The following is a 17,691-nucleotide window of genomic DNA, read 5'->3' on the forward strand; positions in this document are numbered from 1 at the left end:
TGATCTCAAGTTAAGTAAATTTTGGATTGCTTCTTGTTGTAGTTGTAGCCTATCAATGTTGCACTGTTGTGTGCTGGCCATGGTGCTGGCGAACGCTAACGTGCTAGGTGCGCTCTGAGTGTCATATTTAGGAGGTCATCATACTAAACTTAAAAAATATATTTTTTTCGACAGGTATAAGTTTAAAAATGTATTTAAAACAGGGTGGTTATCTTGTCAAAAGTATAAAACTGCACCAAATTAATTCCAGACGCGACTGTCTCTCTTGTGATTTAAATTCTTGAAATAAATGATATTAGAATCATCAGGTTTTTTTACACTTAAAGTGAATACAGAGATGATAAAAGTCAAAATAAATAAGCAGCAAAATAATACAACGTAGTGTCTATAAAATTATTAATTTCAGTGTTTATCTTATAAAGTAACATTCAAGGAATTGTATATAAAGCTTAGTTTTTATCATTTAAAAATGAACAAGTTACCTTGCGCACATAATCATCAGGTAATGCTTTTTGCTGTATTATGCGTTTTCATGACATAGCTTTTAGGCTTTAATATTTTATTAATATTTTAAAATATTTATATATATATATATATATATGTAGTGCTTTGTAATGCTATTGTTTGCTAATTTTAGCTATTTTTTAACGTGATATTGTGATTATTTTATGCTACAGAGGTAGCATTATTAGTTTATTTAGGTTTAGTTCTGTTAGTTAAGCTTTTATTTAGGTCTATGTAGAGTTATACATTTTACCGCCTCGACTTAAACCTTTAACCTCAGTTTATTGCTAAAGCTACATTTCTAATTTTCGTTTAGTTTAGTTTAGTTTAAAATAATATTTAGATCTATATTTTATTTGATATCAATTAAAATAAATTATTAAAATTGGTTTAGTAAATGATAATAACCCTACTATGGTAAAGAAATTAATGAAAATGAATAACAAAGCAGTCTGAAAATGAAAATTCTGTTGCACCATGCTGCTGTTGTGCCCTTCCGAGGTTGCAAATACAAATATATCATGTGATACGACATTTGATAATATGCGTTTCCATCAGCTATATCTGTAAACTGTTTAATAATGTCTTTTTATTTAAAAAGTGTTACTGATCAAATCATATCTGTTATATTTGCTCTTTGTATGAAAGTGACAATCAACCAGAAGATATTTCAAGATTTTAAATGTTTCAAAGCATGAAATTATTTTGCCCACATGTGCCATGAGGGTTCCACATTATCATCCCACATGGGCAAACCTATATATGGGACCCACCCACATAGTGAAACCCACATGGACCCACACATATTGCCCCTGTTAAGCCCATGCCCACATGGAACCCATGCTGAACCCACGTAGGTCCCACATAAAAGAATAATATGAGTTTGCATACATTGAAATATAAAAGTGTACGCTTAATAAATAAGAAAAGCACACTCTTTTAACTAGCTTTATAAAACAGGACATGGCAATGCCTACAGAAACTACAGCGTCACATCTGAGGTATTTTAATGCAGAATAGCTCTTATAATTAATCTTACGAATTTAATGCAGTTAACTGAAATAAACCATTGAGTTCTCCATAGGATGCAGCCTTCCCAACCCAGTTAATGAAAAGAAAATTCAATTCATGGTTACAGATAGATTGAACGCCATTCACGCTGGGGTCTAAGCAGTCCTTAAAGACTTATTCCAGCTTACTGTTATACTGTAATGCATCTGTTTGGCACTTTTTTGGAATATATATTTTTTATCCAGTTGCGTCGCAACAAAAGAATTAGAAAATAATTTCATATATGGATGTGATCTCTATCCAGTGTTCGAATTGAAGGGGGTCTGGGGGGGGCCCGGACCTCCTATAAGCCTTAAGGGACCCCCCATAAAGCACAAAAATATAAATTAGGGGGGTCCCCTGGTTTTTATTAAAATTAAAATACTAAATAAATTTAAAATCCTCATTTTGCGTGTCACAAAGCGATACTGTCCATTATTTGTCCCAATTTCGCAATAAAACAATTCAAATGACTTCTGTCCGCAATAAAGAAACTCGCAAGTGCGCCTCATGCTGTTTTCTGGAGGAATTGACAGACGAGTTAATGTCTCTATCTGCGTGTGGAGTATTTTTTACCTCAGTTGCGGTAAGAATCTTTAGTAATCTTTAGGTTTAAGGTTTTTTTAAAAATCTTCTCAAACAATTATTTCATAACAATGGCAAAGCTATCCACTCAGACTGACGGCTGGTCAACCCAGTCACACAAAATATTTTATTAGGAAAGCAGAAGATGTAACATGCAGGGCCGAAGTGGGACTCATTTTCAGCCCTGGAGTTTCATGTCTTAGACCTGTTACAATATGTTATATTTATGGTTAGCAGGATGTGACAGACCTTGTATGGTTACGTGTGAGTCATGTGATGTAACGTCATTGTGAAGCTGAAGCACGGAAGTAAAGAGAAGCACTGAGAAGCATGCGGTTGTGAGATTCTTTATTTTGATAAGATTAAACTATAAAACCAAGCTTATAACATGGTGGCAGCGGTAAATTATTGAATAAAAGTAAAAGACCGAGTTCAGTTGGCTATAAAGAGAGCAACTGAGAGTGAGGGAGTGCCGATCATGGAGGGTGCATTCGGGCTGAAACCGCCAGCGAATTTTGACTGGAATGCAGCGTGCTTAACCAAGGCTTGGAAAGCATGGGAAGAGGAGTTTTCCCTGTACATGGACTTATCGCTCGCAGATGCGGACAACAAGACCAAGGTAAAAGTGTTCCAATATCTAATCGGAGGAGCGGGCAGAGAACTAAGCAAGACGCTAAGCGCCGCTTTACCGGCAGACAACGAGTTGACAGTGGATTGGCTGTTAACTGCATTCCGAAACCACTGCAATCCAGCACTCAATGAAACTGTAGAAAGGTACAGATTTTTCTCCAGAAATCAGAACGTCGGAGAAACGATTGAAAAATATGTTACTGATTTAAAAGTGCTGGCGGACACGTGCAATTTCGGATCGGCTAAAGACTCTTTGATTAGAGACAGAATAGTATGCGGCATACTGAACTCGCAAGTGAGAGAACGCCTATTAAGAGAGATGGACTTGACGCTTGAGAAATGTATGAGAATATGCAGAGCATCTGAACTATCAAAAGAAAATGTGATGACAATTGAAGGAAGAAAAACTGAAGAAGTGCACGCAGTTCAGAGAGTTAGGCAGTCTCAGAGTGCCAAACATACTCATTCAGCTAACGTTAAGTGTAAATACTGTGGGAAACAGCATGAGTGGAAAAAACTAAGTTGCCCAGCTTATGGAAAGCAGTGCAGAAAATGTGGCAAGCTGAACCATTTTGCAACCACATGCAAAACAAAAGACACAAAGCGAAAAGGAATACACAGTGTAGCAGAAATGGAAGAGGAACCATTTCAAGAAATTCTCAGTCTCAGTTCACAAATGGAGGGAGACAAACAAGAAAAACAACTGTTCGCAACCATGCTGATAGGAGAAAAGCCAGTAAAATTTCAATTGGACTGTGGAGCCAGTTGCAATGTCTTACCCATCCAACTGTTAAACCCTGACACAGCAATGGAAAAGACAGAACAGATTCTGGTCATGTATAATAAGAGCACTCTGAAACCCTTAGGAAAATGCAGAATAAAAATAAGAAACCCCAGAAATAGAAAACTTTACCGGTTGGAATTTATGGTAGTGAATGAAAGCTCATCAATACCACTGCTAGGAAACAAGGCTGTGCAAGCAATGGATCTGGTAAGAATTCAGCATGAAAATATTCTGGCGATTGATGATATTGTCATTTCAGAGACAAGCAGAGAAAAGGAAAAGTGGGACAAGAGAGCTATACAACGAGAGTATGCTGATGTATTTGAAGGTGACGGATGCTTGGAGGGCAAATACAACCTCGAAGTGAATCCTGAAGTGAAACCGGTGCAGCTTCCGAAGCGGAGAGTTCCAGTGGCACTAATGAAACACCTAAAAGATGAGTTGGAAAATCTGAGAGGCATCATAACTCAGGTGGAAAAGAGCACGGATTGGATTAGCAGCATGGTGGTGGTGAAGAAACCATCTGGACAATTAAGAATTTGTATTGACCCAAGACCACTAAACAAAGCACTTAAGCGTCAACACTTCCCTTTGCCCACCATAGATGATGTGCTTCCAGATCTATCTAAAGCGAGAGTTTTCACAGTGTGTGATGTGAAGAATGGATTCTGGCATGTCAGGCTTTCAGAAGAGTCAAGTTACCTCACTACCTTTTCCACTCCATTTGGCAGGTACAGATGGATTCGAATGCCCATGGGGATCAGCCCGGCTCCAGAAGTGTTCCAGCACAGGCTGACCCAGGCGTTGGAGGGGCTACCAGGAATTCGTATAATAGCAGATGACATTCTCGTCTGTGGTGAAGGTGACAATGATGAGGCAGCTGAGAAAGATCACGATGTAAAACTCAGGCAGCTACTGGAACGTTGCAGAAAAAGAAACATCAAACTAAACTTCAACAAACTCAAGCTGAGACAGAAAGAGGTGCCATATATCGGACACAGACTGACATCAGAAGGTCTAAAGATTGACCCAGAGAAGGTGAGAGCCATAGTGGAGATGCCCAGGCCATCAGATTTGAAGGGGCTACAAAGAGTATTAGGCATGGTGAACTATTTGTCTAAATTTTGTGCACACTTATCAGATAGCTGCGACACATTAAGACAACTGACACACAGAGATGTGGTGTGGGAGTGGACTGATGTACAGGAAGAAGCATTCAATAAATTGAAACAAATGATCGCCTCTGCACTTGTTTTAAAGTACTATAATCCAGAAGAAGACCTGGTCCTTCAATGTGACTCCTCTGAGACAGGCCTGGGCGCAGCACTTTTACAGGCAGGACAACCAGTTACTTTTTGCAGCAGAGTGCTTACACCCACTGAAAAGGGGTATGCGCAAATAGAAAAGGAATGCCTGGCAATCCTGTTTGGGATGGAAAAATTCCACCAGTACACCTATGGCAGGAACGTAGAAGTCCATTCTGATCACAAACCCCTTGAAACCATCACAAGAAAGCCACTTCTTGATGCGCCTAAGCGTTTGCAGAGAATGCTTTTGAGGCTCCAGCGTTATGATATTAATGTTGTCTATGTTCCAGGTCGTCTAATGCACCTAGCGGACACCCTCAGCAGAGCATACCTATCGGAGTGTGCGACAGAAGGCTCTGTAGAGACAGAAATAGAGACAATTAACATGCTACAATACCTGGCCATATCAGAAGGAAGTCTACAAAGGATACAGGCAGAAACGGCTAAGGATGGAACATTTCAGATGTTACAGCAAGTGATAGTCCAGGGATGGCCAGATGAGAAAACTCAGCTGAAAGAAGAGGTGAGACAGTTTTTTTCTGTAAAAGAGGAACTGAGTGTGCAACATGGTGTGATTTTTAGAGGAGAAAGAGCAGTGATACCAGCAAAACTGAGAACAGAAATCATGGAGAAAATACATGCATCACACTTAGGCATTGAAAGTTGTTTACGCAGAGCAAGGGACTGTGTATACTGGCCTGGGATGAGTGCAGCCATTAAAGCGTACATTGGAAAATGTGCAGTTTGCAGATCAGTAGATGCACGACAGCAGAAAGAGACTATGTGCCCACACGATATTCCGATGAGACCATGGGCAAAAGTGGGTACAGATTTGTTTTCATTTAACAACAGAGCTTACCTCATTACTGTTGACTATTTTTCCAATTTCTGGGAAGTGGACTATCTAACAGACACCAGCTCAAGCACAGTGATACACAAGTTGAAGGCCCATTTTGCACGTCACGGGATCCCAGACATAGTGATCTCGGATAACGGGCCACAGTACAGCTCACAAGAATTCAGACAATTCAGCATGGCATGGGAATTCAGGCACATAACATCATCTCCTGCATATCCACAGAGCAACGGCAAAGCTGAGTCTGCAGTAAAGACAGCCAAACTAATGATGGACAAAGCAAGGAGAGCAAAGACTGATCCATATCTCGCTATTCTAGAACACCAGAACACACCATCTCAGGGATTCAGTGCCAGTCCTGCACAACGACTCATGAGCCGAAGAACCAGATCACTACTTCCAACACATGACAACCTCCTACAGCCAGCTGTTGTTCACACAGAACAGGTAGTAAAAGACAACCAACGCAAGCAGGCTTACTATTACAACAGAGGAGCAAAAGATCTTAAACCTCTTCAGGAAGGAGAACAAGTCAGAGTTCAGTTGGACACGAAACCAAAGCACAATGGTCACCAGCACAAGTGATAAAAATGGCCAATAAAAGATCATATACTGTTCAGTTGGAAAATGGAACTGTTGTGAGGAGAAATCGGAAACATCTCAGGACTGTGCCTGGAGGAATACAGAGAGCAGACACACAAAACACAAATAGCAAGATGGAACAGACTAACCAGCACACACAGCTGGATGAGGGACATTCAGTGACAGGAACACACACAACGCACACATGCAAACAACAGTCAGATAACAGCAACAATGTTGTCAAGTCAAATTTATTTATATAGCACAACATTAACACAACCACAGTTGATCCAAGGTGCTTTACAGAAGATTGCATTAAAAGCAGCAAGTTTAAAGAGATAAAAGAACATTGAATAATAATAAAAAATACAGATAAAATATAAATATATATAATAGCAAAAAAGAGAGACGAAGGAAAAAAAAACAATTAAAATATCAATCAAAAGCAAGGGTATAGAAATAAGTCTTTAAATTAGATTTAAAAACACTTAGGGATGGAGAGGCTCTGATGGTAAAGGGTAAACTATTCCAAAGTTTAGGGGCAGCAACAGCAAAAGCTCTATCTCCTTTGGATTTACAGCGAGAGCGCGGAATCGACAGAAGAAGCTGGTTGCTAGATCTCAAAGACCTAGAAGCTGTGTATGGTTGGATTAGGTCACAAATGTATTGTGGGGCCGACTTATGCGTGGCCTTATAAGCAAAAAGAAGTACCTTAAAATCTACCCTGAATTTGATCGGAAGCCAGTGCAATGAGGCGAGAACAGGAGTGATATGCTCCCTCTTTTTTGTTCCTGTCAACAGTCTGGCTGCGGCATTCTGACCACAGTTGTGACACACAGTTGTGACAACCAGATATGGCAGGGTGGTCAAGAGACCAACTCACTTGAAAGATTTTGTTTAAACTGCATAATTGTTCTAATGACACTTGAGATCCACTATGTGTATACAGTGGTATGTTTTTTTGTTGTTGTTGTTAGGTTCACAAGTTTATTAAATACAATAGCCATAGGGATGTTTAAAAAAAAAAAAAAGGGAGGATGTTACAATATGTTATATTTATGGTTAGCAGGATGTGACAGACCTTGTATGGTTACGTGTGAGTCATGTGATGTAACGTCATTGTGAAGCTGAAGCATGGAAGTAAAGAGAAGCACTGAGAAGCATGCGGTTGTGAGATTCTTTATTTTGATAAGATTAAACTATAAAACCAAGCTTATAACAAGACCGGCCCACTTTAGTTCACCACTGACTATATTAAAATAATATAATTAAATCCTCAGTGCACTATTCTTTGCAGCCTTGCAATTAATATACACTAGTCAACATTCGAAGTGGATCAAAACCATTCAAAAAAGTTAACATAAATCCCTAATACCCATTCTTGTCTTAGGACAACTTTGATAAACTTTTTTGATCCACTTCAAATGTTGACTAGTATATTTTCCAAAAATATCGTTTCCAATTCAATGCAAATAGTCTAAAAACAGTTATGATTTTGCCATAATCATGCAGCCCTACCATAAGGTATTTTAATATTATTCAATTAAACTTATTCAAAAACTGCTGAAAAGGATCAAATGTTTTCCCCGAGATTTTTTCCCCTAGCGTTTTGCATGAAATAGATGAAGAATAACTCTTAAATAGATTAATAATTGTTACATATATAACTTACCGGTAGATTTGTACCTTTTTTTACATTTACATTTACCTTTTATCAAGGTATCAAGTTGCGCTCAAGTTTATTTTAAATCTAAACGTGCAGCAAGTGCACTCAAATAGACGCGTCTAAAACAAAACTCGTGTTCACACAGGCGACCGCTTTGAAAAGCAGAAGGCGGCGGCGCGTCATGCGTTGTCCATGCGTTTTAAATGAATATGGACCCTAATATGATTATGAACGCAAGAATTACTTCGTGGTCGGAAGTTGGTGCACAATCAACTTGGTCATAAAGCGGTGGGGACGTATACCACCCGCAAATTACGCGAATGGGGCTGCTGTGAGTGCTGGGGACAGCAACCTTCAACCTGGTGGCATGATAACTATCATTAAAATTATGTATCTTTAAAAAGATTAATTATATGTAATTTATACAGTGAAGAAGACAGTGTTATTATTCATTTGATTCTATTTATGTACCTAAATACTACTGTTAGATCTTGTTTTTTTTTGTCATTTTTTCTTTTCTATTTTTATATGCTCATAATTTCCAGTTTTGCTGATCCGAAAATTATTCAGTCTATGACTCAAAAAACGCAATGTAATCATCCATTTAACCACTACTATATAGTAAAATTATGTAATATAAGAATGATTCCACCCTATTTCACCCCTATTCTGTTTAAAAGTTCTGCCCTTGCCAGTGTTTCACACTAATTTGAGGGGTAAACTTTTTTTAGAGTTTGAGTTAAGGGTAATTTGGGGTTTCTTTGATTAAAACCAGGATCAGATGATTGTTGATCAAGGACGATCACATCTTACGTTGTGAAATCACAGCGACCCTATAATGAGGGGGGTGGAGCTTGGCCGGGGGGTGGGGCTTAGCTAGGGGACCCCCCATAAGCTTTGAGATAATTCGAACACTGTCTCTATCCATTGTTTCCAATTGCAATGGCCTGTTCAGTAATTCCGTGGAGAAAAGTTTGGACTCTCATCATCTAAATACTCAATTAGGCTACAAATAAGGTTAAGTAGGCCTATATTAACTTTTCCTGTTTACCCTTTTAAACTTAATTTAAAGAAAATCTTTCCAGAAATTATAAAAATAAAACCCATGAAATTATATTAATATGCTGGAACTTGGCACACCGCGGACTTTGTGACCTTAAGAGTTGTCTTTCCTTTGCGCGGCGCTTGTGGCCTCTATGGGTGCTAGACGTGAAAAATACATGTGTAGCGCCTCCTAGTGGCCAAAAAGTTCCGCGGCAGTTATTTTGAAAATATTATTTTACTGCTTTGTCTTGTGGATAAATTTCATATTTACAAAGGCAGAACCATTCATTGTAAACCTCATTTTATAAAAGACATTGGCCCCCTTTAATCCATTACGAAAATTAATCTACAGTTAAAACAAACAAACAAAATATGGTTACTAAAGCCGTGGTTTCACTGATAGGAATCAATGCACAAAAAAACATGGTTACACTTTTACCACAAGAAACATGATAAATTTTCGTAAGTGATGCATTTGACAGTATGGCAAAAGGCTCTTAAAATATGTAATGTTCTTATGTCGTAATGCATATTAGTTTGTATATATATATATATATATATATATATATATATATATATATATATATATATATATATATATATATATATATATATATATATATATATATATATGCTTTTTGAATCTGATCAGGGATAGCAAAAGCAAAAATAAAACTTGGTTGGCAAAAGGTGGAATCAAACCTGGGTCTACCGCGCCAAATGCAGGCATCACCAACCACACACCACTGAGCCTGATAAGAGAAATAAGTGTTGTTTTAGTTAATGTACATAGTGTTTGCCAACAAGGTGGGCAATTTGTGTAAGTATAGACAATCTTATATTTTTTTGCAGTATTTTACATTATAACCTACATGTAAGAAGGAAAAAGCACAAAGAAATAAGTTGATCCTTAGCATTTTACTTGCATTTTGGTGTCATAGCCTAGAAATGGAAGGGAACCCCCTAAGCCTACAGTAATGGTTTAACCCTACTGCCCAGCAGCCAATAGGAACTCATCAGGCTCACTCGTTGAAACTGGTCATGTTGCCAGGAGGGCCAAAATCGCGCGAATTTTCACACGTAAACAACGTGTAGAATACGCGTTGTTTGCGCGTAGAATACGTGTTGTTTACGTGTGAAAAAACGACGCGTATTCTACGCGCAAACAACACGTATTCTACGCGCAAACAACACGTATTCTACGCGCAAACAACACGTTGTTTACGTGTTGTTTACGTGTAAGATTTCGCGCGATTTAGGCCTCCGCGGCAAACCATATGCGTGTTAAGACGTATATCACGTGTTAACACGCACTACGTGTTAATGCGTATGTTTCACACGTTTTGTGCCTTTTGGCTTTCCATAATTCTGGCTCATTTCTGTCTAACCACACCCTGTAGGCGGTGGTTACACCTGACTTCAAAGGTAAACTGAAATACCGGACTTCCTAGTTCATGCGTCAAGCACTGTGGTATATACGTTACACTCTATTGCAAGGCGCCTAAAAGCGACATTTAAAACAAACTTTAAATTGTTTCATAAAGCCAACAAAATCACGGAGATGGATGAAAAGGATGTCGAAGAAGGGGGAGTAGGCGCAATGTCGAAAACAGATCTGGTAGGGCTGTCAGATGTTCATTGTATTTAAGTTGGAGTAGCGCAATTCTTTTGTTATTTTTATTTTTGTTATGAAACAAACATACTCCGGTCATATGCGCTTAAAATATATCCTTCATTTTAAGACAGAAACGCACTGCATTCTTGTGATGCAGTTATGTTGGAACTAGCAGGAAATTCAGAGGTGTTACAGAGGGAGAACAACTGCAAGCGGTTACATGTGTGTGCGCGCGCCTTGCCATGCTGTTTGTACTGTAACTTGGCTGCACTTTAAGTGAGTGGTGTACAATGGGTAGCCTTTTGGCACTGCAAAGTCTGTTTCAAGTTCCGGTTCTTCCTGTATTGTTGTGGATTTCCGCCCGTTCTGGCTGTGGGTCCGTTTTTCTTACTTTTCACCATGGTATGTCCAAAGACATACCGACCCAGAAGAATTGCTTGTTATGGTTGCTTTATACAGTGGTCCTTTCTCGTGAATTGTGAAAAGTTGCCTATAATCATTAGAACTAATCGGTTTTACATTGTTATTAAAAGATGAGTTTATATATTTATTACAATTAGAGTTTTTATTTTTCTTTCTGTCTGTCTAGGTATTATTAAACATATTAAACGTGGCCAGGTTCAGATTAAGAAAACGAATGGCAAGCCAGACAAACTGTCCAACTTATCATTAGAACATAAGTGGTCTAGCTTTACAATTGCAATATACGACTTACCAGTTACTTAAAAAATCTCCCAATAGCACTATTTAATGATAGTATGTAATTTTATAATGTATAAATGCTGTTTGTGATAAGGAACAAGGTAAACTAGATTGATTTGTTTTCCTAATGATATCCCCCAAGAAAGACCTGATTAAAATAAATGTGGTTGGTATGAGGTAAGCTGTTCATTTACTATAGCATTGTGACTTAACTAATTTTGTACTATGTGCAGTACCATTAGATACAAGCTTTTCCTCAGATTTTAGGTCCACGTGTAGTGCTCTACTGCACAATCCATTTACTAAAGTACTGTATGAGATGTATTGTATGTGACAATTTTAAAAGGTAGGTAGAGCAAGCAATTGAATTTAAAAAAATATTACAAAACAAATATTAGTTTTATTGAAATAGCATGTACTGATGTATCATACACAATATGACCAAGAATGTGCATTATGCCCATTTGGATATTATGTTCTTTTTAAACAAAGACACTTGTTTTGAGCCGGAGCCTATATTTGAATTGATATCTGATATCAATGACTGCACAACCTTTACATTCTATATTTGCAGTGTATTTATAAGTTTGTTGTTGATTTTAGAGCTGGATTCCTGTTTTTTTTAAAAAGAGAGTGTGTACAACATTCGTGGAGGATTCATTTAGGTAAGTTGTTTTATTTTCAGTATCTCTTTTTAATTTCTGTATAGAGCATCATGTAGATAATTTTGTGCCAAAACTAAACAAACGAGTCTGACGTGTTAAAAACTAATGCAATATGCTATGCAAAGTAAACTCTACTATCAAACAAACAAAAAGATCTTTACAAATAGTAACGCAGTAACGCAGCCTGCTTACGGGGAAGTAACAGTAATCTAATTACTGTTTTTACAATTATAATCCCTTACTTTACTCGTTACTTGAAAAAAGTAATCGGATTACAGTAACACGTTACTGCCCATCACTGGCCGTAATGCTACGTGATGATGTTTTATAAACCCATTGGCTGCACGCAGATAGCAGTGAAACCAGCGCGAGAAACCATGGAAATGAACGGAGCGCGTCCACCAAAACACAAGGAAGGCGGCACGTGCCCCAGTCTAAATTTTTGGTGCTCCAGTGTAAATCTCAAGTTAAAATTATAGCAGTTAACTAGAAAATGCATTTCGGGACGAACTGCAAAAGTGTGCTTGCTCTGGTGCCGCCGATTTAGTTTGTGCATCCTCACATTGGAGTCCCAAGTTCATGTACAAAGTTTGGTTTCAATACGTAAAAGCGTTCCTGAGATATAAACTACTTCCAGTTTGGCGACGTAAAATTTTGGAAATTTTTTTTTCTTTTGATGTTGTGCATCCTCACATTGGAGACCCAAGTTCATGTACAAAGTTTGGTCTCAATACGTTAAAGCGTTCGTGAGGTATAAACTACTTCCTGTTTGGCGGCGTAAAATTCTAGAAAAAAATGTGTTCTTTTGATGTTGTGCATCCTCACATTGGAGAGCCAATTTCATGTACAAAGTTTGGTTTCAATACGTTAAAGCGTTCCTGAGATATAAACTACTTCCTGTTTGGGGGCGTAAAATTTTAGGGAAAAAAATGTTCTTTTGATTTTGTGCATACTCACATTGGAGACCCAAATTCATGTACAAAGTTTGGTTTCAATACATGAAAGCGTTCCTGAGATATAAACTACTTCCTGTTTGGCGGCGTAAAATTTTAGAAAAAAAATGGTTCTTTTGATGTTGTGCATCCTCACATTGGAGACCCAAATTCATGTACAATGTTTGGTTTCAATACGTGAAAGCGTTCCTGAGATATAAACTACTTCCTGTTTGGCGGCGTAAAATTTTAGAATTTTTTTTTTTCTTTTGATGTTGTGCATCCTCACATTGGAGAATTAAATTCATGTTCAAAGTTTGGTTCCAATACGTGAAAGCGTTCCTGAGATATAAACTACTTCCTGTTTTGGTGACGTCGACGCACATTTAGTTTGGGCTGTGACGGGCAAACGCTTCCGAAAATCAAAAATCCTTCTAGTAAATTTTGGGAGGCTTGGTCCAAGGATCGTGTACGTCGATTTTCGTGAAGTTTGGACAAAATTTGTGACCTGTGAAACTTTTTTAAGGTTTTGTGTTCTATCCAATATGGCGGAAGAACGAAACCGATCTGTGACTTCATCTTCTCAAGCAACTTACACTGGTACTGCCCGAACATTTTAAAGTTTGAACGGTCTCTCTGTGTCAAACTGGCCAAAAAAATCTACCCGGGAAAAATAATAAAAAAGATAATAAAACTTAAGAAGAACAATAAGTGTGCTTTTGCAAGCACAATTAACTAGTGTATTCCTTTTACAAAGATAATAGCGGCAAAAACGCTATATATCTATATCCAATGTAGTTACCCAATTTATGCTTGTAAAAGCGACGCAGCAGGCGCACTGACGCATACATGGACAAATCCATGTCCGCGCGTCTTTGCGTTCATCCACGCACAACCACATTCAAAATTCCAGGTGACGCCACGCGATTGAGTTAGCTTATGAAAACATGACGAAACTAAAGTAAGTTTCTAAATTATAATGTTAATCTTATTTTGACTTTAAAACTATTGGCTTCTGTGAACATCAGAAATGTTTTGTGCAAAGCAGGGAAAGGGAAGCAGAAAGGAGAGATGATGAGTTTAAGGGAGGTAAGACAAAATTACATCCTCACCCAGTCAGGTCTCAAACATTAGAGGAAAAATCTCAGGAAAACCTCTATCAAGTCTATAGGATTGCATTGTTGCTGAGAAAATCAGCACATGTATGTGTTATACTGTTCTTTATTTTTAGATATTAAATTAATATTTAGTTTACTAATGTTTAACTCTAGGACACTACATAAACAGTTAGCAGTGACTATGACTGAGATTATTTTAATTTAGCTGTCATAAAATGACTGGTTTCTTAAAATATTGTTAAAATATTCCGGTACAAATAAGTTATTAATCATTGTTATTATTGTATAATGTTGAAAATATGCATGCACGCGAAAGAAAAAACGAAAAAAAAAATTGTGGTGGGAACAAATCATTTTAAAGTTGAGGCAGTAAAGGACCATGAGAGTGCCCGAAGTCATCACAGAGCCTAACGTTAATTAAAACTCCCAAGACAGGTCATATTGAAGAGAGCCTTGCTGGAAGAAGCCTCACTTTATATGTGTTTTTCATACCAACAATGTTAATAAAATTATCAAATGCATTCAGTGGCACTCATAATTTCTATTTTTCACCGGAAAAAATTTGGCTAGTGGAAATGCTGATTGGCTGGTAACTTTAGAAAGTTACGAGCCACATTGGCTGGTGATCAAAAAAGTTAATTTGGAACCCTGGTAATAATGTGAATATATAGAACCATTAGACTAGGCATCAACCAAGACATGCAGCTTACAGAAATGAACCATGATTTAATCATACTATTTAAAACAAAAAGTAACCATAAATATACCCTGATTTTACTACAGTCTATTTGACTTACTACAGTAAGTTTGACCATGGAATTTGTAGTTAAAGGTCCCGTTTTTCCTGTGTTTCGAAGCCTTGATTGTGTTTACAGTGTGCAATATAAAATGTGTTTATGTTTTGTGTGTAAAAAACACAGTATTTTTCAAAAAAATATACATATCTCTATAGCGCTGTTTTCAATGTCGTAAAAACAGGCTGATGTCTCTTTTTCAGAAATACGTAATGAGTTCTGATTGTGTAATTTGTTTAGTGTGTTGTGATTCAACAGCAGCTTCGCTTAGCCAAAGCCATTTTAGCTTAGCTGGCGACTGACGTATTCATGTGGGCGGAGTTTAGTCAATTTTTTTTATATTGACGTCATTCAACTGGGAAGTAGAGGGCTGTAGTCCAAACCGGCCTTTCGCTGTAGGCTTAAAAAAATATAAATAAATAAATATATATATGTGTATGTGTATATGTACAGATGTGGCCTTTAAAAACGCGCGTTTTCTCCCGTGGCATTCGCCAAATCGTCTCGCGGAGTCACGCAGAATTCTGCAAGTGTTTTCGGGGGGGGGGGCTACTTTCCCTTTTCCCTTAATGTGTTTCGCTTCACAGAAAATCCACCAGGTGGCGCATAAAAAAACTAAATTTTTATATGCGTTGTCATTGAGGTTGTTTCCAGAAGTTAATAAGGGAATTGCTGAATATTTAACATTTCTATTAAAACAGCAAAGTGACGTCAACCCCTTCTTGCCAGCATAATAGCACATACATATATTAAGATGACTGTATGTGCAATGGGCATTTATACTAAGTACACTTAACTCTATTTACAATGAATATCTTAATTATTTGTGTTGTCGAATTTTGACACCGTTTCATTGTTTGTTCATAATATTAATAATTATGTCAGTTTTTCTAAAAGTATTAATATTTTAAAGAGATTCATGTCGTATAAAAATACATGTTTTAAAGTTAAAAATGTTGTAAAAATATATTAGTATTATTGTTCTTAATATATAATATATGACACATGTATATTGCGCTAAATTGCTTTACATGGAAAGAGGAATTCTTCTCAACCACCACCAATAAAGTTTAAAAAATATTCTTTAAAAACGGCGTTTAAACCCACGCAGAGCAAACAAGAAAACATGGGCCTATGCTTACATACTGTACAGTGGGCATATGATATCTTTATTTAGTTTTACATATTTAAAACTTTAATAATACCTTTCTTGCGCATATAGGCAGTCAGTGTTATGATTTTTTTTAATCCTTTCAGCCGTTATTCATAACAGTAAAAATATTCAGTGGCTTTGTAAATATATTACTAAAATAATGGATTAAAGTAACTTTATAAAATCTCTTAATGTCACTAATGTATTTTTTAGTTGGTCAAAACAAAATAAATGGCTAGAAATAGAACAGACATTTTAATTTAAAATTTACATATATTATAGGGGTATATTATAGGTCCTTCCAGATATCTTATCTCAGACGTTCGCAGTCAACACTTTTAAAACTTATTTATATAAAATCTAATTTATAAATTAAAAAACAAAGTTTTAAGTTAAGACAATAATAAATATGTTAGAAAAAAAAACGTAGAAAATTTTATTATGGGTATAGTTGATGCAAATAAAGTGTGCAGTATACAAAAAATGCAAACAAATTATTTCTAAAAGTGGCAAGATTTTAAAAAGATAAAGGTGGTATAAAGAAAGACATGAGAAAAGTAGAGGTATGCAAAAGAGCACAGTTTAGTTATTGTTAATTAAAGCGGTTTTATACACCTTTGTTTGAATTGACAAGCATTTTATTCGCCACTTTCAACACATTTTGTGATTGATTTACTGACTTATTACAGAAAATTGTTGTCAGAAGCAAAGCTATTGTACAAAGCATCTTTATATGTATGTTTTAAAGTTAAAAATGTTGTAAAAAATATATTAGTATTCTTTTATATTAAGAATAACAATACGATACATTTATATTGCGCTAAAATGCAATATACATTATTCTGCAATATAAATTATTCTCAACCACCACCAATAAAGTTTAAACATTATTCTTTAGGAAAAAAAACGGTGTTTAAACCCGTTTTGCCTGGAGCGAACAAGAAAACATATGCTTACATGCTCATTCGGCATATGATATCTTTTTTATTTAGTTTTACAGTTTTAAAAGTGGCAAAAAAGTTCTTAAAATCTAATGAATACTGGGTTTGTAAAATGTATATAACTGCAGATGCGTGCATGGGATCCGGGCAGGTATCCTTTTCCTCCAGACCTTGACGCATGGTCGCGGGAAAGCGAGAAATATATTTTTTTTAAGTAAAAATATTTTGCACAATTGATATATTACTTATGAATATTTTAGGAAATTATTTTTGACACACGTAGGTTATTACGTGTATTTTGGATTTTAATTTAATTACTGTCTGTGCCTATCCGTGGCCTCATCCGAGCGCACTTTCTTTGTCTTGCGTCTTTTGAAGACATATACGCAGCACCATGACCCAGAAAAGACTCACACACCTTTCCCTGATGCATGCCCACACAGAAATACTGAACTCCCTGGACATTCGTCCCCTAGCTCATGAGAGACTTTGGAATCTCTATTATACAACCGGCGCAATGCGCGACGCGAGTTTTTTTCTGCGCGAGTAAAGAGCGCATTGATAATATGCGTATTAACGGAATGACAACGCGGGTTTGTTTATTACATACATGGATGGGCAGCAGCACAAAAACGCTTTTTAATATGAAAAATTAAAGGATTAAAATGTAACAGATTATTATTGAGCCTCTGGGACATAAATGATGACCAATTATGAGACGTTAGAAGGCTTAAAGAGCTGCTTCATCTGTAGCTAAGTAAAT

The 17,691-nt window shown here is 36.8% G+C and overlaps 1 protein-coding gene across 3 annotated transcripts in view; it reads left to right on the top strand.

Moving 5' to 3' along the window:
- The first annotated feature begins 10,444 nt into the window (after positions 1 to 10,444).
- The window catches only part of LOC135734533 (transient receptor potential cation channel subfamily M member 4-like), a 564,782-nt gene continuing 557,535 nt past the window's right edge, over positions 10,445 to 17,691 (top strand). The window contains exons 1-2 of one of the 3 annotated variants that reach the window (XM_065253375.2): positions 10,445 to 10,626; positions 11,929 to 11,990. In XM_065253375.2, coding sequence (XP_065109447.1) covers positions 10,570 to 10,626; positions 11,929 to 11,990 — 119 coding nt within the window. In that variant the 5' untranslated portion in view covers positions 10,445 to 10,569. The remainder of the gene's footprint in view (positions 10,627 to 11,928; positions 11,991 to 17,691) is intronic. The other 2 variants (XM_065253379.2, XM_065253376.2) reach the window with 2 other exon arrangements.

The sequence above is a fragment of the Paramisgurnus dabryanus genome, chromosome 1 (assembly GCF_030506205.2).
Source record: "Paramisgurnus dabryanus chromosome 1, PD_genome_1.1, whole genome shotgun sequence".
Taxonomy (NCBI): Eukaryota; Metazoa; Chordata; class Actinopteri; order Cypriniformes; family Cobitidae; genus Paramisgurnus; species Paramisgurnus dabryanus.